The sequence below is a fragment of the Cyanistes caeruleus genome, chromosome 24 (assembly GCF_971803275.1).
Source record: "Cyanistes caeruleus chromosome 24, bCyaCae1.hap1.1, whole genome shotgun sequence".
In the NCBI taxonomy this organism is placed as follows: domain Eukaryota; kingdom Metazoa; phylum Chordata; class Aves; order Passeriformes; family Paridae; genus Cyanistes; species Cyanistes caeruleus.
The window spans coordinates 1,115,190-1,138,829 of record NC_141724.1 but is presented as its reverse complement, the minus strand read 5'-3'; the positions used below and the strand labels follow the sequence as shown (position 1 = coordinate 1,138,829).

The window sequence follows — 23,640 nt, the reverse complement described above, 5'->3', positions numbered from 1 at the left end:
CTACACAAAAGAGATGCAGAGAGGAGCACCACGAGGGCTGTCGGGCAGGGACACCATCACCAGGCCCAGGTGATGCCCAGCCAGGCCTTTGCTTTGGGCTGCACTCGTGTTTTGTGGGTCCTGCAGAGATAACTCCCCTGACTGATATTTTGGAAGTATTTGGAAATAGTTCAGGAAATTTTGGAGTGCTCTCTTGGAGTTTCAGAGTACCATGAGAACTTGGCGAACCCAAACCAACAATCACAGCTAGAACAGATCTGGAAATCCTGAGCTGTGTGATGGATCACTGTCAACAGCAGGAACAGAACCAGCAAAAAAACCTGCAGGACTTCAAAGCCTGACCCTCTGCCATGTCCTGTGGTACCTGCAGCAGAGAGCAGGCCAGGCTGGGGACTGCTCCAATGACATTCCTGGAGCTGAGCTCCACAGTGCCTGACTTTTAGTAGGACTTTTGCACATTTTTTGCAGTAGAAATGAGGTTCACTGTGCAGAAGCAGCATCCCTGGGAAGGGAACTCTTGGGTAACAGGCAGTACAAACACTGCTCTGCCGTTCAGTCTCTGTTTCTGCCACTCTCCCCCTGCCTCAGTAAATCCAGTCCTCAGGCTGCTGTAAATGTCAAGAACTTATTGCACAAGGTTGATTATTATCATCACTATTTTCTGCTTTTCAGAGAGACTCACAGAAGTGGATTACCAAAAGAAAGTGGACTTGGCATGGCTTTTACTGAATGGTAATTAAACCAAGTTTCCTGAGTATTTCTCTACGTGCTTCTCCCCTCCCCTGGTGCTGGACTGAAGGACAGAGAAAGCCAGCAGCTCTCTGGGAGCCCTGCTGGGCTCCTCCAGGCAGGAATGGTGGAGGAGGGGGGATTGAGATGGAAATGGGTTTTCCTTCAACACACACTGGCTGCAAAGGAAGGTCCCAGTCTGGTGTGACACTGCCTGGGCAGACACCAGGAATTATTTTGCTGTCATTGCCAAGCTCCTGCAGCCAACACTTGTACTTCCATTAGGCCTCCTCTCCCTGCCCTCCCCACTGCAGCCTGCACACGTATCAATATTTACTACAGAGAGAAATATTTACAGCATTCCTTCCCCTCCTGGCACTCTACAAAGGGACACACATAAGCTTTGGTGTCTTTGAAAGAAATAACACTCACAAACATTTGCCTGTCACCGGCCACAGGAACGTGTGCTGTGGGGGCCAGCAAGGAACTGAAGAGAACAACGAGACACCGACACAGAGACACGACAGCAGAGCTGGCTGGCCCAGGGGTGCTGGTTAAGGTTGCCTGGAGTGCGGATTTCTCTCCCTTTCCCAGTGGAAATGCAAGTCCTGGCCCTGGGTGAGGCGGCAAACGCTGGCAGAGACACCCAAAGGGAGCCTGTGCCAAAGGACTCCGCACATCCAGCAGAAAAGCAGCAAAAATCTGCTCTCCCAACATCCAGGCTTTTCAAGTATTGTCACCGTAAACATCAGGGTTGGGCGGGTTTTGCTGCGAGACATCGGAGGCATGGCTGGAGACCTCAAAACCAACCCTGGAGGTGTCGGCCCAGCTCTGCCTTGGCTCACGTGGCACCTGCAGGAACTGGCAGTGGACACTGGATGGATCACTGCTGGATCTCCACAGCCATGATGGACACTGCTGGACACTTCTGGATCTCCACAGCCATGATGGACACTGCTGGACACTTCTGGATCTCCACAGCCAAGATGGACACTGCTGGACACTGCTGGATCTCCACAGCCATGATGGACACTTCTGGATCACCACAGCCATGACGGACACTGCTGGATCTCCACAGCCATGATGGACACTTCTGGATCACCACAGCCATGACGGACACTGCTGGATCTCCACAGCCATGATGGACACTGCTGGACACTGCTGGATCTCCACAGCCATGATGGACACTGCTGGACACTGCTGGATCACCGGCAGCCAGTGAGGTGGGATGAGGGTGCAAAAGGGAAAAGCAACAAAATTCAGATCTTTCCTCATTAGACAGTAAATGGGATTTTAAAAAAAATATATATATTGACACTATATAAATACATGGGTAAAGCTGGACTTCAAGACAGGTTGGATGATCTGATGGTTTTGCAATTCCAGTAAAGTTCCTCCTAGTGCCTCTAAGTTACTCAGCCACTGGACTATTTTGGGGCAAAACTGCTATTTCTCTTGTGTAAAAAGGTGTGGTGCAAAGTTGTGCTCGTATTTGTTGAAGGAACCCAAAGCGAAGACATTTTGGTTTTCCAGACGTTCCAATTGGCGTGAGAGTCCGTTCGCAGAATGCCTGAGCCGTGTCCTCGGAAAGCTCTCGGGGACAGGATTCAGAGCTGATCCTTCTTGCCAGGATTATCTCTATGGCCTCTGTGGTTTTTGCTCTATTTATTTTTTTTTTTCATTTTTCTTCTTTTTTATTTCTTTTTTTTTTAAAAAAACCCTTTAAATAAAGTTTTATTTTCTAATATACATTAAACAATTTTCATGCAAAGCAGCAGTCGTGGAGACATCCAGACTTTCCAGGTTCCTTCTTTCCATGTACGCTCAAAAAAATGATCCACCTTGCTTGGACTTTGAGATGATTCATCTTCTTCCCTTCCTGCCCCTTCAAACTGGATCCTGTATGATTTTTGAACACGGCCAGTCCTTGGGCCAAGCTCTGCTCTCTCCAGAAGAGCCTTGGGGGGTGTGTCCAGTGCTTTCCTTGCTTGTTCTCCCTCCAAATTCCCGAGAGTCTGTGCGATCCTCTGCCCTTTGCTGTCCGTGACCTTTCTTCAGCTCTCGAAGGACATGGCCCCAATGAGTTGCTCTACTTTGTAAGCCAAGCGCTGCCTCCGAGCCTGCTCATCCTGCTCCAGGGCTCCGATGAGCTGGGGGACAAAACAGGAAAAGGGGGAGAAAAAAGAATCAGAGAGAGAAATCGGTGTGAGAGAGGGGGTGGGAGAGGTGGGTGGACAGCGAGATATGAGCAACTCCAAGTGGGGAGGTGTGAAATCCCAATAAATAGCAAAGCAACTTGGCTGTCATTGGTTTGTTGGACCCCTCGATACCCACCCAACAAAACCCACTCTGGTGCCACGTTTCTTGTCTCGTTTAGCAGGAAAGTGATGAGATTTTTCAACCCTAATGGGAAAATAGCCGTGGCGTTGTATCACAAATGGCTACACGCAGTTCAATGACAAAACCCTTCCGTTTCACGGACATAATTACAAAATCGGTTCTTCTTGCAGCGAAATGAAGGGGTGGAACAGATGGCGAGAACTTGGTTTCAAGTGATGCATTCATTAAAGGAGCTCAGGCTGCCAGGAAGCCTTTGCAAACGGGAGCCTGTGCCACCGCGACAGGGATTTGGACCATGCTGCTCCCAAAGGACACTGAGGTTTCTGGGGAGATTTGATGGGTCGTGAATATTTTCCACTGCACTGGGTGCATGCCAGAGCTGAGGTATCCAGGTGCTCCCACAATGTTTTAGCTCTCAATCCTCCTGGGGAGGATGCTACAAGTGAGGCCAAACCCAAACCCCTCTGTGTGTGAAGAGAACAGCGGGGCAGGAGCGGAGCCAGCTCCGGTCAGGCTGCATCCAGGGAAGGGAGGGCGAGGAGCTCTGGGAGGCAGCAGAGGGATCCCAACACAACCCAGCACCACATCTGCACTCCCACACATGTGCCATGGGGCCCTATCGCCCCAGGGGACACCATGGGCCAGGGGACACCATGGCCTGGGGGACACCATCACTCCAGGGGACACCATGGCCCGGGGGACACTGCTGCCCACACCCACCTCCTCGCTGTACTTGCTGACGTAGGAGTAGATCTCGTTGAGTGCACTCAGCATGTTGAACTCCACGGCGTGCAGGCGCGACTGCTCGGCGAGGTAGGCGTTCATGTCCTGGTCACTGATGGCCGGGAGCTTGGCGATGTCTGCGTAATACCTGCAGGAACCAGGAGTCAGGGGAAAAATGAGAGACAGGAACGCTCCAAATGTCCCTGTTCCCCCTGAGATTTAAGCTGAGCTCTGCAGGGATAAGAACATCATTTTGCTTTGTGCTTACATGCAGCAAAACAGGATTCTGGGCTGTAATGAGCTGAAAACAAGAGCAGCGATGCTTGGTGGGGCTGAGAACCACCCTGCAGCATCACTGATGGTCCTTGTGCTTCCCTTCCACTCAGGGTGCTTTGTTCTGAGGTCCATGGGGTTTCAGGCAGGACCAGAGCACCCTGCACCCCCTCTCCCATGTGCTGCCCTCACCTCTCCACCCAGCTCTTGTAGCTGGGGATGTCCTTGGCGTACAGCAGCTTGTTGGAGGGGGAGTCCTTGCCCAGGCGGTGCTCCGAGGTGGAGCAGGAATCCATGAAGGTCTGGGCCACCACGGAGAGGCACGCGTCCGTGATGCTGCCCTTGTGGATGTCAAACACGAACTGAGGGTTTTTGATCACGTTCACCCAGAAGCGGAGGGGGAGGCTGGGAGGGAAAGCAAGAAACAAAATGAAATGAGAAGATAAAGGCAAGGAAAGGGCACCTGCTGTGGATGGTGCTCCCAGGCAGAACACAAACAGTGGGAAGAATAAGAAAAGAATTTAGAAGGGAGCTGGGCCAAGGCCAGCTAGCCCAGTGCTGCCCAGATGGCTGCTGATGGATCCTGCCACGCTGAGCAGCCGCTTCGGGCTCGGATCCCACACGGAACAGGGGAGGAGGGCAGGGCTGGGCAGTCTGGGGGTACTGGGGGAGCACCTGCAGGAGGAGCCCATTGGGAGGAGCTGACTAGAGCAGGGCTGCGGTGTGGGCTGAGCCGGGGCAGCCCCGGCGCTGATCAGCGCTGCCCGGCCGTGCCGCGCTCCGGCACTGCCAGCCGGCAGCAGGAATCACAGGCTTTGTCCCCAAATCCCGGGGCCTTTGCAATCAAAGGAGAATTATTATTCCTTTTTTTCTTTGGCTGTATAGCAGGATCAAAAAAGCAGCTGCTGCTTTCTATTACCTTTCAAGTCGCAGCTCTCTCTGTCTCTCCAGCTCAATGAAGGCTGCAGCCTTAACCCTTGCAGTGCTGCAGGAGAGCAGCTCAGCCCCAGCCACCCCAACTCCCTCTTCCGAATTTCCATTTGCTTTGACCCGCTCCAGGGGCCAAAATGTCCATCCATGTCACCAAAATTCCCTTTCTGGAAATGCTGCAGCTCAGCTGAGATAGGGAGAAGGAGGGCCCAGGCCTGGTGGGGCCTGGTGGCTCTGGCAGACCAAACTCTGGTGGTCATTGTTTTCTTTTTTCTCATAATTTCTTCTGATTCTACAGTTTTTATCCCAATAACTCCCTCTTCTTAGGCTTTAAATGAATTGTTTTGAGCTTCCCACTGCCTTAGCAGGGAACCAGCTTTTGCAGCCATGATGATTAGAGGCCTTTTAAACCACGAGGGACTCAGGGGAAAATACAAGGTCTTTAAGGGAACAACCATTTGTTGTGCTTTTTTCTCTTTCTTGCAGAGGTAAATTTCCAACCCACGGAGGTTTTAATCCTAAAATAGCAGCAGAGGCAGAGATGTGAGAGCTCCTAGGGTTTGGAGAGGCTGGGCCTGGCTGCAGCCCACGCCTGGGGCATGCAGAGCTGGCTCCTTCTCCCTGTACCACCTCCTGCTGATGCCCAAATGCCCCAGGTGCTTCCCAAAGTTCTGGGAAAGGTGAAGCCACTGGCTGAGCTCTCCCCTGCCAGCCAGTGCTGGCATTTGTGGCACAGCAGGGCTGGGCAGGCAGCACAGGGCAGGCACTGCAGCCTTACTTCCCACTCTTTCCAAAGTCCAAAAGCCTGAGGGCAGCGTCCAGCTCCCACCCTGGGTAGAGGACTCTGAGATAGCCAGGCTATCCCTCTCTTCCCTTCCAAATATTTCAGGATTTTATGATCCTGTGAACGCCACAGCAGCAGCCCAGCCCAGGCTCACACCCCGTGGGCAGCACAGCTTTGTGTCCCTCACCCACTTCAGCACTTGGCTGTTCCCAGCCCTTCCCAAAACAATTCCCCACATCTTTTATTTTCCACCCAGAGCACCGGGGGCTGGCTCCCGTTACCAGTTGCTCTTCCAGGTGTGGCGGACGTCGGTGTCGTGGATGCCGTGCTTGTCCGCCTGTTCGTCCAGGAAATCGAACATGTACTTGATGGCGAGGGGCAGGGCGCTGCCGCGGTGCACCGTGCTGAACAGCGTCTCAAACAGGTCATCCACGAACTTCTGCAGCGTGCCCTGACAGCAGGACGGCAAATCAGACAACTCCTAACGTTTCCTTAATGTCCTTTTATTCAGGGGTTTGATCAGGGTGGGGGGAGTTGAAGTTTTCTCTTGAAAAGGCTCTGTTTCACCAAGGGTTTGAGAATTTCTGGGTGAGGCCTTATGGGCTTCAACCAACAAAAGGGAGATTCTGGGAGCCAGAAGATGCAGAGGGGATAAATGAACATTAACAAACATCATCCCCTGGTGTGATCAGAGACACCTGCTCTGGGAAATGATTGATAAGAGAACCAAAGCATGAGGACCAAATTAGCACTGAAAGGATCAATAGCCAATAGGAAATCAAATCTTGAGAATTGCGTAATTTAGAAGCAGTGAATGTGAATTTCTTTGGAGGTTTTATGTATAAATATGTGAAAAATGGGGTAAAAATCCCATATGTGATAGAATGATTTTCACTGCACAACCCAGGCATGTGTGGATGAAATAATTTCTATTGCACATCGTGGCCAGAATAAATACCTAATTCTCTAATATTGAAAAGATGTTGTTGGAGAGTTTCTGGTTTTCCTGCAGTTTTGGTGATAGGAGCAGCAATCCAGGGGGTGAGGGGAGGGACGGGCACTCCCCAGGCCAAGCAGCAGCGGCAGGAAGGGACACCAGATGTTACCAACCCCAAAAAGTGCCACCACATATCCCATGGGAATAACCAAGGTCGGGGTCTCTTCAAACGCTGCTGGAGGATCCCAGGAGAAAGCTCCAGCCTGCAGCTACTCACTCATTTACTCTTTGTTTCTAACCTGAAACAGTTTTTTTAGCTTTCCAAAGCACAGCTGTGTTAACCACACTGATGAGCACGTGGGGAAAGGCAGGAAAACCGTGTCTGGTCGAGGAAATAGGTAAATATTTCCAGGCACTGCTGCATTCACCAATTTGTGTTTTAACACCGTGCAAAAAAAAAAAAAGGAGAATTGCAGATATTGCCTTGAGCGTGAGGAAACATGGGCTGTGTTTCTTTTGTTGCTCCAGGACTCTCCCAATCCCAAAACCCAAATCCCAAAACCCAAATCCCAAATCCCGAATCCCAGGAAAACCCAGCCAGCCTTGGAGCTGAGCATCACAGGGGCTGCACAGAGCCGCTCGATGAGCCTCACCGTGCGCTCCCCCCGTGAATTCAGCCCAAGTTACCTTTGTAGCCAGGAGCCTGGTCAGGTAGATCTCAGACACCATCTTGCTGCCCCGGTCTCCTTCCTTCTGGTCGCCGTGGTCGTGGTTCTTGACCAGGTGCCAGACCTTGACGCCGCTCTCCAGGTCGGGGGTGATCATGGGCGCGCGGGAGCGGAGGCTGTCGGGGCTCCCGGTGTAGCGGAACGTGGAGTCTGAGCCAGGGGAGAGAGCCTGCTCACAGCAAAACCCTTCTGCACCTCCCTCAGTGCCCTCACCACGTCTGATAATGCCCAAATTGTTGGCACTGGGTTGTTTTGTTGTTTTGTTTTTTTTTTGGTGGGGAAATGAACTGGAAAACCACCATGTTTTCGCTTTGCTTGTGTTCTTGTTCTGCACAGTCAAAATTTGGTGTTTGCCAAAAATCTGTGTTGGTCTCCATTCAACAAAAAACTCTGAATTGAGCTTTTTTTTACCCTCCCATATATGGCCTTTCCTGCCCCATTCCCAGCTTTTCCTGGTGTGAACTCCTCATACAGATCCACACAGAAATCCTCCCTGAGTCCCAGCTCACTCCCCCACTCACAGTCCCACTAACCCCAGGCACCAACTCCTGCAGAAGCAGAGCCCTGATTTCAGGATTTTGTAACTAATGAGGAGCACCAAGGGCAGGAGAAGCTGCTGAGCTCATCCTTGAGGCCTTCAGGAGAGCAATGAGGACTTGGCTGAGCATCAACAGCAGGGCCTGAGGCCTCCTGCACCCCGGGCCATCCCTGAACCGAGCTCCAGCCTCCTGCTGTCCCTGCAGAGAAAAGGGAGCTCAAAGAGCACCAGACAACTCTCCCTTAATTGCTCAGAAACCATGGGGGGATGTGGCACGTTTATTTATATATTTCACTTCCCAAAAAATCTCCCTCTCTGGATCCCCAGCGTCTCCAGGCCGAGACACGAGGCTGAGGAGCCCGAACGGGCCTTGCTGGATTTTTCCTCCTGCTACATTTCTTTGTTCTCTGGGAATCTCGTGCATTTTCTCAAGTTTAGCCTTCAATTCCCTGCTCACCCTCCTCATCAGGAGTGCGGGGATCGATCGTAAATCAGCTGAGGGAAATACTCAAGTCATTACCAAAGTAGCTGGATTTTCATCCCTGATTAAGGCTTAGATAAATGAGTGCTCCAACTGATATAATTAAGGAGACAGACAGGGGGACAGCTCAGGAAGCATGCAGTAATTCTATTTTTAAACATATCTCTCTACTGATATATAACAGGGGAAGTAAATAAGTATCTAATTTAAATTCTGCCGGCACAATTAGAAATATTAATCTTAACATGAGCAATGATGGCTCATATTGGTGCTTTGCAAAAGCTTTTCCAGCTGACAGAGATCAATGAGCACTGAGGGCTCGGGTTGTGAGACCCAGCCTTGGCTTTTCCATCACCTGGGCTATGGGATGTGTTGAATTTCTGTGGACCTACACCTGGCAGGGAGAAATGCCCTTTTCTCCTGGTTTGTACCTCAAGACTCCCCTGGTTTTGGCTCCTCAGAACACTTACTCGAGCTAAAAACCAACATTATTTTGGGAGCTATAAACAAGAGGAGGAGATGGGTTTGTCAGGAGACTTTTTGCTGGTAAAACACTCTGTGAAATGAACGATAATGAAAGATCAGCACTCGAGAGATTTTGCCACTGCTGCCTTTTATGGAAGTCTATTATTACAATTATTGTGGATTTAGTGTTCCAAGCGTGCACCTGGCACCTCGCAGGCTCATTTTCTCAGGCTGCAGCATCTTCAGGGACCCTCTGGAATGTGCTGAGCCCTTCTATTATGCAAATCAGGAATTCCCAGGTGTGCACATCCCTACACTCAGTGCTAAGATTGCCCTTCCCCATTTGTGACCCATTAGCTCAGAGCTCAGGATCCTGCACTTGGGGGGAAATTGGGTTCATCCGTGGTGCAGCCCTGCTCAGGGGCAAGGGGCTCAAAGATTCTCTCCTGCACCACCCGTGCCCTCTGAGCCTCTGGAACTTTCCCAAGCCCCAGATTCCCAAAGGCTGCTCCTGTTCTTGGAATTTCCTTCTCCCTCCTCTCACCTTTCCTGGTCCTTTTGCTGTTCTGGAAAAGCCTTTGCAATCCAAACCAGCAGCTAAGGACGTTTTTCTGTTTGGATTTACATTTGTTTTGGGTGGTTCTTTGGGGGAATCTGCTGCTTTTTCCCCAGCAGTGTCTGCCCACGAGCCATCCCATTTCTTACCATATCTGCTGATCGAAGTCCGGGAGATGCTGGCGGAGGCAGGAATGTTGTAGGAGGAGGTTTGCTTGGGAACCAGAGCCACCACGGAGCGATCTGACACCTGGGGAGGCAAAGCAGGAGGAGGTCAGGGGGATTCCCTGTCCACTCTGTCATCCCTGGCTGCTGATCCAGCAAATCCTGGGAAGGGGAGTCCAGGACACACTCCCAGCCTGGCTGAGCCCTGTTCTGGGAAGAGCCTGAAGGAAACGAGGGATAAATCAAAAGACGTGGTGAAGATGCTTTTGGTCGTTCTGATTTAAGATTATGCCTTACCCAATAAAAATGAGAATCTCAAGAATTGTTGTGATCCAATTAAAGTAACAATGCAGAGGGAATAAAAGGGCTGTAATAACGTTATGGGCCATAAAACATTCCTATTAAACCATTTTTTATTTTAGCAATTTTTACGAACTTTAAGAGTTTGATTTACAGCAGAGCAAGTCATAAAGCCATCTTTCAGGGTATTTAATTGTTATCCCTTTACTGCTCCAGAGAAGGAATTAAACACTGGGAAGTCAAACTATAAATGAACATTAGCGCTAACAAGGTTTTGTTACAGCAGATTTTAGTAGCCATGTTTAATTTTATCCTCCCTATAAATCTGGTAGTCACTGGAAGTTTTCTAACTTATTCCCCTTAATTAAGGATCTGCAGGTTTCCAGGGAGTGGGCCTGAGTGGCTTTTAATTTTGAACTTGTGACCTGTGGTGCAGCACAGCGAGGGCACACAGAGTCACCACGTCTTGCCAGGCCCCAGCAGACACTTTTTAGAGGCTCAGCACAAAATAAATGCCTCTTCCTGCTGCAGGAATTGCTTTTTGGGGCTAAATCCTGCATTATTTGCCAGGAGTCTCATGATGGAGTCAGCACTGACCCTATGAACGGAGGTGTTTTGCTCCCCCAGCAGCTCCAGGGGTTTGTGTACTACCTGCAGCACCAAGGTGAGCTGCACACAACGACCTGTGCCGCCTCCAAGGCTTTGGGCTCCAGCCAGATGAAAGGATCCATGGAAATCTGAGTTATTATTATTGCTGGCGATCGTGGAAATAATAGTTACGTGTGTTTTTGTGGCACAAAGGTGAGATTTTTCTAAGCAAAACACTCCAAACACCTCCATTATTTCCTTTGCTGCTCCTGCTTCACTTCATCCAATTTATTAAGTCAGTGGAAGAAGTGATCAGTGCTGATATTATTTTCTTAGGCTGTTATTAGCTGCCACTTCAGCTCCATTTCACCAGGGAGAAACCCGAGCCCAGGCTGCTCCCGTGCCGGATCCATTTCCACCAGGGCTGTGCTGAACCGGGAGAGAGGCACTAAAAATTCCACACACGCACAAAAGAGCCTCTCACTCTCTAAATTTTGGGTGGAATGGCTGCTGTCAGCTCAGCCCCAGCAGCTGCAGATCAGCCTCAGGTGGAGCACGCGGCCGCTCCTCGCGCACGCTGCCACAGCACCCCCGGGACCCTCTCCGAGCTGCCTGCCTGCTTTACAGCTTTATAAATATTCTGATTATTCCTCAAGCTGGAAACACGGGGCACAAAACACCTTAAAGACAGGGAAAATGAAACCTGGGAGGGGGAGAAGGAAGCCCAGGCCACCGAGCTGTGTGTGCGCGGAGCAGCGAGGGCGCGATGACGATTCCAGCTGCACATCCACACCGACCTCACCTCCTAAGCCTCATTTTCCACCCAAACCTTCCCTTTCTCCTTCTAATTTTTCATTTAAAGCAGTTTCCTGGTCTCCTGGCCTCTCCAGACTCGAAGGGGCTGACAGGTATTCATGCTCTGCTGCCTCTGAGTTAACCCTGCGTGAGCCACTGTAAATCATTCGATATTAAATTCAGTGTTTCATTTTTTCCTGAGTGAAACCACACGGGGTAAGACTCTCCCATGGAGTTTAATAGCCGTGAAACCAAAAGGATACAACACAAATGTAATACAATTCCTTGCCATGTATAACAGCTCCAGAGAATTTAACAAAGAATTACACTTATTTAAGCTACACATCTATTTTTATAAATGAAGAAATAAGCAGGAGGTGCACAGCTCTCTCTGTAATTTCATGAAGTGCTTCAAAACTATTAGAAAGGTGAATATTTCTCTTTAATTCCAATTTGGGTTTTGTATGTGAAGGCTTCCCATGAAAAATGCATTTGATCAGTTATTGTATTTTTGTGATTCTAATGCAGAAAACAAAAGCAACATTGTCAAAATGCAGCAGCCAGGTGTGGAGCTGGGAAACCCTTGGGATTAAATAAACACCCTCAGGGCACAGTGAGGAGGAGGAGGGTGGTTTGGAGCCCTGGAGCTGCAGGAATGGGGCTGTGGGGGATGGATCCCAGGAACCAGGAGCAGGGAACTGAGGACCAGGAGGGTTCTGCCCCCTCCTGCAGCCTCCTATGTGCCAGCACCTGTCCAAGGGACACACCTGGAGCTGCAGGATGGGAACCTGGGCTGAGCATCTCCCAGCACCATCTGTAAAGCCAGGGATCTCCCTGCCTTCTGGGCAGAATAAAGACAAAACAGCTCTGAATAAAAGATGGGCAGAGCTTTACAAAGCAGCTTTCATTTCTGTCCTAGAAATCTAGAAATCACCTTCACCAGTCCTCTGGAAATCCACATTGATTTTGATGGCTTGAACCACAGCTGGTTCATGTGTCACACTCCTTTTAAACAGTGAGACAGCAGCTCCTGGAACTCCACTGACTTTACATCCTCTTTATGCTGGACCTTTACCCAGGTACTTGTTTCACTGTGTAGTCCTGGAGCATCTGTACTTTTGATAGCTAAGAAAAACATTTACTCCAACAGAAAGAACCCCAAACTGCTAAGAATGGCAAAAAAAATATAATAAAAAATAGACATATTGCTGTTAGATTTCGGCAAAGCCTCTCCTTGACAAGTGAAAAGATTTTGGCTTCTCTTTAATGACTGAGACAGCTCCGTTGGGCCGAGCAGAGCTCGGGCCAGAGCAGGCAGGCTCCTGTCACTACCTGGGCTGGATGTTTGGCTGCCAACTTCTCCTTTCTTCCAGAGCAAACCTGACATTCAAATGGCAGCGAGAGCTGCAGCATCTCGAGTGCTGCGAGGAATTTGTTTATTTTAAGGGGAAGCTTTTGGCTCAGGTTTTCCCACAGGCACTGGAAGGAAAGTGCTCCCTCCCCCAGCATCCAGCACACATCAGACAAGCACAGCTTTCACTTGTGACTTCCTCACGATGACTTTTAAAGATCAAGGCATAATAAAGTCTCGCTGCTTCCCTGCATGTTGGTTAATCCCTTGCAACTGTCAGGTAAAACAGATTTTTAGGAACAATGGAATTAATCTGCGCAACTCCTCTGACATTTTACGGTAATCTGTGTTTAAATCCTGGGGGCTGCTTGGAAAAGTTGACCCTGGAGGTGCTTTTTAACATGCACTGTGCATATTGATGGCACTCTCCTGCCTCGCTCCTGATTGCAGGGCTCCTGTCAATACTGGCTCCCATTCAAGTCCCCCAGCGTGAGGCAGGCTGATGGACTGGAGATGCTGGATAAACAGGGAGAGATGCCAGATTAAATACTAAACACTTCTGGGGAGGTGGTGATGGACAGGAGTAGGTTACAGGTCCCAATTAATGCAGTTATCCTGCGCTGCAGACAGGCTGCGAGGGAAAGCCTTTGATTCCCTCTATCCAAACCTTCCTCAGCCCCCTCCTTACCTCTCCTCCCACCTTTTGCTTTGATTCCCTCTATCCAAACCTTCCTCAGCTCCCTCTCTTCCCATCTTTCACACTGTAAGGAGCATTTTCCAACAGACTCTGCCCTATCCAGAAGCTGAGGATGGCAACAAATTCTTAAGTCTTCCCACCCAGGCACATCTTCAGTGCCTGGCTCCACTATCCTGGGACTTTATGCCTCCCCTGCTGCTCCAGACCCCCCAGACAAAGTCCTGAGCCCCTCCCCAGGCCCCTCATCCCCAGCAGCATCAGCTCAGCCCCTCACTGCTCCCTCTGCCTCTCTCCCACGGCTGGCAGGTTTCATTTAGCCAATTTTCAACTCTGCTGCTTCCTCTGAGCTCCGTGTCAAGGTTGCTTTCCCCCCTAATGCTAAAGCACATGGAACCCTTCTGGTTTGTCACACAGACGTGACCTCCCTGTCTGTCTGGGCAGATGAGACACTCGGGAATGGAGTTCCTGCTGTTGTGGGAGCTGTCAGAGGGGCTGCTCCCTCACCTGATAGTGCACCAGGGTGTTCAGGCGCTTCCAGTCCCCCTCGATCTTGGTGGTGATGTCCTCATCCTGCAGCACCACCCGGGCGATCCGGCCCTGCCGCCACTCTGGGGAGAGGGGAGAGCCACGGTCACCGGGGGCCAAGGTGCAAACCACGCCAGAAAACTCCTCCCAGCCCCTCTGATCATCCCCTTCCACGGGGCAGGGCAGCTCCTACCCAAATCCATGTCAACAGCTCTCGGTCTTTGGGAATAGGGGACGTTTTTGTACACGGCATCCAGGATCTTCTCCTTCACTTGGGTGATGGTGTCACAGTTCAGCACCTTCACAGGGATCTCGGGGCTGTTCTCGTTGTCTGGGTTCACACAGTTTAGGATCTGCAAGAGAAGAACCACACCACGCTCTAAAGGAGAAGTGTAACCACATGTCACAACAACCTCTTCCCATAAAAAAACCCCACTGCAGCCCTAAATGCATCATTGCTACTGCATCTATGATGTTTATATAGTTATTGCTGAGAGAGGAGCCCTGGCTGTCCATTTTCACTCTCTGCAGGAGGGCAATGCCCCAAGCACAGGGAGATAAAACATTCCCAAACCTGCACACCAGGGACACTCCTGGCTGTGCCACGGGTCCTGGCTGCCCAGCAACACTCACACCTCAGGTGATCCCACCTCCTGATCCCTGCTCCAAGGGCCAGCAGAGCTGAGGAACAGCAGGATTCGGCACTCACCAGGGTCTTGTACTCGATCTGCTGCCGGATGAGTTTGTCCTCGCTCAGGGAGTACCGCGCCTCTCCCGTGATGGCATCGATGGGGCCCTTCTCCATCTGCTGCTTGATGGCACAGTAGAGCATGAACAGGGGCTCTCCAGCACATTCCTGCACGAGAGGAGGACACCAGAGCTCACACGGGGCTCCCAGCCCCGACTGGCTCAGGATTCCTCCCCGCACAGGCTCATCCCACTGACTCAATCCACACGTGTGGCCCCGGGCTGGCCCCCAGCAGCTCCTGGAGAGCACAGCCAAACCCATGAGCTCCACTGCTCCATGGCTGGGTTGTCTTTGGCAGGGCAAATCCCTCCTGAATCTGTGTGGCTGGAAAAAATGGGAATTTGAGATCTCCATCTCGCTGTTCACTCCCCTGGAGCGAATTCTGTGGGGTTTCCAAAGCCACAAATTAAGTTTAAAACTGTGGAAGCTGAGGCATGGAGATGTGAGAATTTCCCTTAGGTTCCAAAGAGGTGTAACAGAACCTCCTTTACATGGGAATTACTCCGGGACACCTGAGACTTGAGGGAGACTGTGAGCATGGAGCAGCAGCATCCCCAGAGCAAATTCCCACCTCTCCCTCCTTGCTCCTCCATCTTTTGGAGCCTGGTGGAAGAGTTTGACCCCAGGTGCAGCCCGGGGGTAGCTGGAGGGTGAGACAGCAGAGCAGCTCCAGCTCTCCTTACCTTCAGGAATCTGTGGAGCAGGAAGGCAAACCAGTTCGTCAGCATCTTCTCGGCCACAGACTCGGTCCTGGGGGAGGCAGGAGGGCACACATCACCCGCGGAGCCCCCCCAGCTGCGGCTGGCACAGCTCCTGGGGCAGCAGGAGGAGGCCAGCGCCCAGCTGCCAGCCCCTGCCAGCCCCGATGGGGCCGGTGACAGCCAGCCTGGTGACACTCGGCTCCTCGCACGTGGTGCAAATTACAGCCTGGCTCAGTAAATCACTGGGATTTGCAGCAGTTCCTGGCAATCAGGGACAGCCGAGTGACAATGGCAGCGAAATTGCAGCTTTCTCCCCAGTCCCACCCAGTGTCCTCTCCACATTGTGCCCGAGATTATCTCTAATTTAAATACAATGGCTCCTAATGATAGTTTTTAACGCTGCCTCTGCAGGACCCAGAGGCTTTCCTTAAAGCCCCACAGCCCCTTTTCCTGGGATGGGATGGCTCTGGTGGCTGCGGGGTGTCTCATGTTGGAGCCCCAGCCCCGTGCAGGGAAGAGCTGCTGTGCTGCAGCCTGGCACTGTGACCATGTCCCTGGTTAGTGTGACCATGTCCCTGGTCAGTGTGACCATGTCCCTGGTCAGTGTGACCACGTCCCTGGCCAGTGTGACCATGTCCCTGGTTAGTGTGACCATGTCCCTGGTCAGTGTGACCATGTCCCTGGCCAGTGTGACCACGTCCCTGGTTAGTGTGACCATGTCCCTGGCCAGTGTGACCATGTCCCTGCCCAGTGTGACCGTGTCCCTGCCCAGTGTGACCACCACCCTGCCCAGTGTGACCAAGGCTCAGCACCACCAGCCTTCCCCTCATCGACACCAGGATCTGGTCCAAATTCCAGCACACAAAGAGGGATGAGTGCAATTCCTGCATCCCTTCCTCTGGGGACTGATCCCTCTGCCCTCACCATGAACCAGGACTCCTCCTCCTCCCTGACATCTCACTCCAGACCCGTTTTCCCCATTCTTCCCCTTAAACCAGGCACTGCCTCTTGCTGTCAATCCCCACAGCATTCCAAGTGGAATTACAAGCACACACCAAAGAAGCACAGGGCTTGATTCCAAAGCCAAGCAGATCAAGAATAAACAGGAGCCAGAGATTTCAACAAACAAAAACTGACACCAGTCGGCCAACAGACCTGGGGTCACATCATCCATCATCTCCTAGGATGGCAACAACTGTCAGGAATTCGTGAAAATGTCTGCAGATCCCCAAAGAATTTAAGCCTGAATTGATTAACTGCCTAAAAATTCATCCTACAAATTGACACACACATCATTCTCCCGTTTGAAATATTTCAGGCACCCAATTAAAGAGGAGAAGCACCAGCACCCTTCCAAAGAGCTCTGGAAAATGGAGAGGCAGTGACACAAGCCACCAAAGAGGGGGAAAATGTCAGAAAATAACACATTCAGGACTTTAGGGGGAATATTAATTTAATAAACTACTTTGTTAATAGAATATTAAATGAAGAATTAGCAAATCTCCCTATTAGCTGCCTCACAGCCCAGGGCCTGGCCTTTCTCCTACACAACTGAACCCCCAAATCTGCTGAGCCCCCAAATCTGATGAGCCCCCAAATCTCCTGAGCCCCCAAATCTGATGAGCCCCTAAATCTGCTGAGCCCCTAGATCTGCTGAGCCCCTAAATCTGCTGAGCCCCTTAATCTGCTGAGCCCCTAAATCTGCTGAGCCCCTAGATCTGCTGAGCCCCCAAATCTGCTGAGCCCCCAAATCTGCTGCCAGGTTTTGAGCTGCCCCTTCCACCACCACTCTGTTCCATCGCCAGCCTCTGGATGCTGTTAAAGATCTGCTCCAAAAATAAAAAGATAAACTCCTGGAGATTACCAGGACAGAAGAGAATCCCTAGCCTTGGAGCGAGCCCTTTTCATGCTGACCACAGCAGGAGGGCACAGCACGATCCAGAGATGATTTTCCGAAGGAGCCGTGGCTGCTCCGCCGGCTTCCTGAGGCACCGGCGAGAAAACAAACCTAAACAAAACGAGCTGAGAGAACCTCAAAAATAAATATGTATTTTATTAATTCTCCCTGCTCTATCTAGGTCTCCAAACTGCTGTTGCCAGCAACCAGAGCAGCTGTTTGATTTAACGTCAACTTTCTTGCTGTCTCCCGCGAGGGGCAGTCGTGGAAGAAAGACAGGGGAAAGCGAGGAAGAAAGAGGGAAAGAACTGAGTGTCAGTTATCAACTGCTGCCACCAGAGAGCTCAAAACATTTGAAAAAATAGTGTTTCACTTCATGGCTGATCACTCCTTATTAAGTCACAGCAAGGAGTTTCAGACTGGGCTGGAACAGGCGGGCACAGGGTTGGGACAGGTCTCCAGCCCAAGGTTTAGTAGGACATGGAGTATCAGGACAAGGAATAAAGATTTAAATTAAAAGGGAATAGATTCAGACTAGATATAAAGCAGGAGTTTTTGCAAGGGTGGTGAAACACTGGCTCACATTGCCCAGACCGGTGGCAGATGCCCAATCCCTGGGAAGATCCAGGTTCCCTGTGCAGTGGGTAAATCCTGGTGCAGGACAGACAGCCCAAAGGACAGACAGCCCACGGCCCTGGCTCCTTGCTGCCTGTGCAGGGAGGAGCAGGCACAGCTCTCAGCACCATCCCTGTGTTTTTTGGAGCACCAGGAAAAGTCATTATTGATGGCTGAGGCAGAAGACGCCTTCCCAGCGACTCGTCAAACCACGGGGGAAATTAAGGCGGCTTCCTTTGCCAAGATGAGTTATTGCCTCCGCAAACACAGCCAGATTTGAAGCAATTTCCTGTCAAGTATATTCATTGTGGCTGCAGGGACCCCTGAAATTTTCCTGGGGCTGTGAAATCCTCCCCTCTCTCCAGTGTGGTGCCAGCAGAGCCCCAGCACAGCCGAGGGGCAGTGCTGGCCAAGGCCAGGCTCTGCAGGACCCCCAAGGACGTGGAGAACGGGCGGAGCTTTTTCCCTGTGCCCACTGTCTTGCCCCACATTAATGCACATTTTTTCCCTATTTTTTTGCTGCCACTTCCCAGCTCTGCCTTGGGTGAGTTGCTCAATCCACCCTGGAGCTCCTGGCCCGGCTGTGGCACACAAATGCTGCTCTCCTGCCAGGCACAGACACAGGATCTGGTTTGAGACCCTCTCTGGGCATCTGTGAGCTCCCAGAGCAAGGCTAAACCCTGTCCTGGAGACAGTGAGGAAATGGATGGGAAATCTCCATGGAGAGCAGGGATTCCCTTCCAACACCAGCCCCTGCAGAGCCCTCAGACCACAGAATCCTGGCATTAATTAGCTTTGAAAAGTCCTCTGAGAGCATTGAGTCCAATCTGAGATCAATCCCCCCATGTCAACAAGACCAGGCCATTCAGAGACTGCACCACCTCCCTGGGCAGCCCCTTCCAGCTCTTTCCAAGAGGAAATTCCTCTCGAAAGCCCCACCAGCCTGGCCATGCCAGTCCCTGGGACGCGTCCCCTGCCCATCCGGCCTCACCTGCGCAGGAGCAGCTTGGGGTGGTTCTTGTTCTCCAGGTTCTTCTCGATGAGGTCTGAGAGCAGCTGTTTGAGGACATCAGTGGCGTACTCCAGCTTGCCCTGCAGCCCCGTCATGATCAGCGAGGCCACGTTGCCGCGGTCCCGCATGGAGAAGCTGCGCTGCAGCTCCAGCGTGCGGATGAAGGTCAGCAGGAACACCTTGTTGTTGATCAGCTGAGCAAAGAGCTTCAGGGCCTTCTCCACGCTCTGCTGCCCGTTGCCTTGGACCTGCAGGGGGGAGCAGGGCTGTCAGCACAGCATAGGGGATTTGAGGGGTGGGAGGGCAGAGCTGCAGAGCCCTGGGCTCACCCTGCCAGTCACGGGAGCAGGGAGTGGTTTGGGGGGAAAGGGACATTAAAAATCACCTTGTGCCACCCCCTGCCATGGGCAGGGACACCTTCCACTACCCCAGGGTGGTTCAGACACTTCCAGGGATCCAGGGGCAGTCACAGCCTCTCTGGACACTCTGTGCTAGGACTTCCCCACCCTCACATAGAATAATTTCTTCCCAAAATCCCATCTAGCCCTGCCCTCTGGCAGTCTGAATCCATTCTCCCTTGTCCTGCCCCTGCAGTTCCTGATGAACAATCCCAACTCCAGCTCTCTTGTCACCCTTTCAGACCCTGGAAGGTGCTGGGAGGGCCCACACAACTTTCTCTTCTCCAGACTGAACATTCCCAACTCTCCCAGCCTGTTCTAGGCTCCTGAGCCTCTTCCTGGCCTCCTCTGGACTTGCTCCAGTACTTCCATGCCCTCCTGATGTTGGGGGGGGTCAGAAGTTCTCACAGGATGGTTCAGCCCTGGCTGCACCCATCCCTCAGGGTCTCAGCACCCCTGGATGTGATTTCTGGTCCATCCTGAGCAAACCTCCCCCTCCCCAGCTCCCCTGAATCCTGGCTGGGAGCTGAACTTTGTGCACGCCATAAAGCAGCAGCTTTGAGCCTAACGGCCCCAGAAATGACACCCAGTCCTGCTTGTTCTGCACAAAAAGTGACACTCTTGTAAGTAAATTAAATACTAATTTAGACTATTGCTTTATTATGGGCCAAGTGTAAAAAATTAATTGAGGCTTTCAGCCAGTTGTGGATTCGAGTAATTCATTACAAGTGAAAATGATGAACTGCATGAAGCAACTCTTTACCAAACATTTTGGAGAGTTATGCATTGGTTTTACTTACGTTACATAATTAAGCAACTGTGTAATTGGCAACACATTTATCACTTCTGCAATTCTGTTTTTCATCAGTGAAAAAATAAAAAAGCATTCATATTTGTTTGCTGGAGCCTCGGCTTCTTTGGCAACTCCAACAGCAAACAGAATGTATGGAGCTGGAAAACTCGGAGCAGGAATGGGCTGGGAGAGGCTGCTCCTGTTTGAGCAGCACCACAGCCACTGCTCGGTGCTGGTGGCCAAGGAAAGGAACCCAAATTAACGCTTTAATGGTGGGAAGCGATGCCTGGAAAAGGAATCCAGCCCTAGAGCAACCAGGACTTCTCCCTCCTGCATCCAGCCCGGGTCTGTGTGATGGAAACAGGATTTCAGGATTTGCTGGTGCAACCCCAGTCTCTGAAAAGCTGAGCTGAGCCTCTGGCCATCCCCCCTGGAGAGGATCCAGCTCCATCCCAGGGTGGGATCACAGCCCCATCCCATGGGGAGGGCGGCAGCCCCATGAGGGTGATGTTTATGAAGTGATGTTTATGAGTGAGGTGATGTTTATGAAGACCCATCCCTTTTTTTTGTCGAGCAGGGCCCATCTGCCGGGTGCACTGAGGGACCCTTGTACGTTCCCAACTCCTCTGTATTCCCAGTGAAAGTTTTTATGTATTTTTACACATCCTGGTGGAAAAAACCGGGAGATGGAAGCGCTTGCTCAGGGGCTGGAATGCCTGGGCATTCTCCTTGCCCTCCTGTGGACACGCGAGGGAACAGCAGCAGGATGCTCCGGGCAGGATGCTCCGGGCACTCACCCATCCCCTGCCCCACCAGCTCAGGAGGACTTTAAATCACACCACAACTGCTCTGCCCTGCTCTGCCGCTGCCCTAGAGATATAAACCCCACAAAATGACACCGGGGAGGAGAAACCGAAAGGAATTTAAACTCCAGAGTTAAAATGAACTCGGGGCTGCCCCCAGGGCATCCAGGAAGGTTTGGTGTGGAGGCACAGAGATGCTGCAGAGCTCTCCTGAGGGCTCGGGGGGATCTGGAGAGCTGGAGCAGAGCGGGATTTACCTCCAGCTCCCGCAGCACAGGGTGGTCCTCGATGCCTGGGAACAGCACGCGCATGGCGTAGGTGCGGTAGTCCAGGTAGGGGATCCCGGAGCGGTCCAGGTCGCTGGTCAGCTCGTTGATGTCTGTCTGCAGCTCTGCAAAAGCTGTTGAGGGCCAGAGAACAGGACAGGGAGAGCTCAGCACCCAGAGGCTTTGGGAGAAGGTTTTGGGCAGGGCTGGCTGCCTGCTCCCCCCGTGGGCACAGCAGGAGGGGATCGCTCGGGAAGGGATCCCAGGGAGCTCGGACACCCTTGGACACTCGGTCTCAGCGCAGAGGGAGGGAGAGCAGGCACTGCTCAGAGCAGAGACTGAGAACAAAGCTGTGCTTAATTTGTATGCAGTTCACACCTGTGCACACACACCTAAAACACCTTTAAAGGCTGCACAGAGAAACAAGGATATGTTTTCATAACTTGGTGTCTCCCCTATTTTCCTTTCTTCTTGTTTTCCTCCTCTATCAACAGTTGCCAAGATAATCAAATCTGATGCAGATCAAATCTGAGCTGCTGCAGGGGTCAGGAAGGGATTTATCCTTCCTCTCCTAACACCGTGTTGTACAGCTGGATGTGTCTCCTCGTGTTTCCTCTCCAAAGTGTGACACGCTGGCTCAGGGAAGCCTCTGTACCCCAGCTGGGCTGTGCCATGCCAAGTCTGTGATTTCTCCTGAATATATCTCAATTTTTGCCCTGTGCTTTCAAGGCTACCCTTGAAATCAGCTGAACAAATCCAATGCAACTCTCTCTCACTATGTGCAGCTATTTATTTTACTTTGATTGATCAAGCCCCTTCCCAGGTGGGAGGATGTAGGAAACAACAGCAGCAGCCCCCCAAAAACCCACCTTCACCTGTGGGGTGTGGGGGCTCAGCTGCCTCCGTGCAAGGGAACCTGTCCATGTGGAAACTCGCAAGCAGCATCTCTGGGTGCTCCAAATAACACCCAAAATTTCACAGAAGCAAATGCTTGAGGAGCTTCTTCCTCCCTCCCAAGCCTGCTCCTGCTGCTCTAGGCTTACACTTAGGCTGGCCCAGCTTTCCAGCCCTCCTGTCTCCTGTCTGGGACCCACGCTGTTATTTGGGGCTCTGAGCCCCCTCTGTCCCCCTCTCTTTTAAAAATCCCCTCACTCAAAAGCCACAGGGCAAGGGGACACTCAGCAGGGCTCTGTGGGGCTCGTGAGTGTGAGCCAGGATCAAGCTCTTATCCCATTCTCTGCACATCAGCGCCGTGTCTGCTGCTCACACACTGCTGGCTGCCACCCTCCCGCGGTGGGGCAGGCCTAGGAACCCCCCGGGAAAGCCACAAAACCCCAAGGAACACCCATAAAACCCAAGGAACACCCATAAAACCCCAAGAAACACCCATAAAACCCCAAGGAGAACCCACAAACCCCAAGGAACACCCATAAAACCCCCAAGGAGCACCCAGCCAGCTCCCACTGCACCCCTGGGGCAGAACTGGGACCCCAGCCCTGGAGCTGAGCACCCTGCCCCGGGCAGCACTGACCCTCCTTGCACTCCAGGGCCACCCGGGACTCCAGGTTGTCCATCTGCATCTGCAGCCTCTTGAGGGTGAGGTCGTTCTCACGGGACTTGCGCTTGTAGGCGATGAGGACGATGATGACGATGATGAGGAGCAGCGAGCCGCCGGCCGCGATGCTGACGATGGCGGGCAGGGTCAGGAGGCTGTCGGAGACGATGCTCACGGAGCCAGGGGAGAAGATGACCCCCCCAACACGCACCTGCAGGGCACAGCACAGCTGAGCAGCAGCTTGGGGAGCCTCCCTGTGCCCCATCCTGCCCAGCACAGGGCTGAGATCCCTCGGGAAGCACCGAGCCGCCTCTGCTGAGGAGCAGAAAACCCCAAGTGCCTTCAAGCACAGAGGGGGCTGCTTGTGTGAACACAGGGAGGCTTCAAGCGATGATAAATGTGCCAGCCCTTCACTATCTGGGCTTGCTCTTATTATCTGATGGCTCCATTTGACTTTCATTTTTTAAGCTTTCAACTCCTTTTTGTAAACCACGGACATGAACAAGCCCCTGATCATTCCCCTGACAAGAAACCGGAGTGACTGCAAGGACAGAGCAGAGGAGGGAGCAGAAAGCTCCACGTGAAAGCTGTGGAGCAAACAGGCTGGAGTTAACACCAGGACAGGCTTTTCTTGGATGTGCCCTGGCCACAGATGTGAGCAGCTCTCAGCCAGGTTGCGCTTCTGGGAGTCACACTGTGATAATCTGAATATGTTTTGGATGCTGAACTTCAAGGGAAATAAATCACAATTACAATCTCATTTGGGCTCTGCTCAGGCAATTCGGCAGCTGGGGTTTGGTCTGCGAGAGCAGCAGAGGAAGCAGCGATGCCCAAAGCCAGAGCAGAGGGAGGCACTGACTGCTATCCTGGATGAGGCTGTTGATCCAACGCTCCGGAGTTCAAATGTTCCTGGCTCCTGCTTGGGGAAAAGGCAAAACCTTTCCATCC

The 23,640-nt window shown here is 51.9% G+C and overlaps 1 protein-coding gene across 2 annotated transcripts in view; it reads right to left on the bottom strand.

The window, feature by feature from the left end:
- Window positions 1-2,393: 2,393 nt before the first annotated feature.
- The window catches only part of PLXNA2 (plexin A2), a 141,027-nt gene continuing 119,780 nt past the window's right edge, over window positions 2,394-23,640 (bottom strand). For both annotated transcript variants that reach the window (XM_086861757.1, XM_086861759.1), the window contains 13 exons: window positions 22,669-22,903; window positions 21,129-21,271; window positions 18,857-19,125; window positions 15,336-15,402; window positions 14,614-14,760; window positions 14,098-14,257; window positions 13,884-13,987; window positions 9,634-9,733; window positions 7,404-7,594; window positions 6,061-6,230; window positions 4,258-4,470; window positions 3,790-3,940; window positions 2,394-2,879 (listed from right to left, as the gene is read on the bottom strand). In XM_086861757.1, the coding sequence (XP_086717883.1) occupies window positions 2,784-2,879; window positions 3,790-3,940; window positions 4,258-4,470; window positions 6,061-6,230; window positions 7,404-7,594; window positions 9,634-9,733; window positions 13,884-13,987; window positions 14,098-14,257; window positions 14,614-14,760; window positions 15,336-15,402; window positions 18,857-19,125; window positions 21,129-21,271; window positions 22,669-22,903 (2,046 nt within the window). In that variant the 3' untranslated portion in view covers window positions 2,394-2,783. The remainder of the gene's footprint in view (window positions 2,880-3,789; window positions 3,941-4,257; window positions 4,471-6,060; window positions 6,231-7,403; window positions 7,595-9,633; window positions 9,734-13,883; window positions 13,988-14,097; window positions 14,258-14,613; window positions 14,761-15,335; window positions 15,403-18,856; window positions 19,126-21,128; window positions 21,272-22,668; window positions 22,904-23,640) is intronic.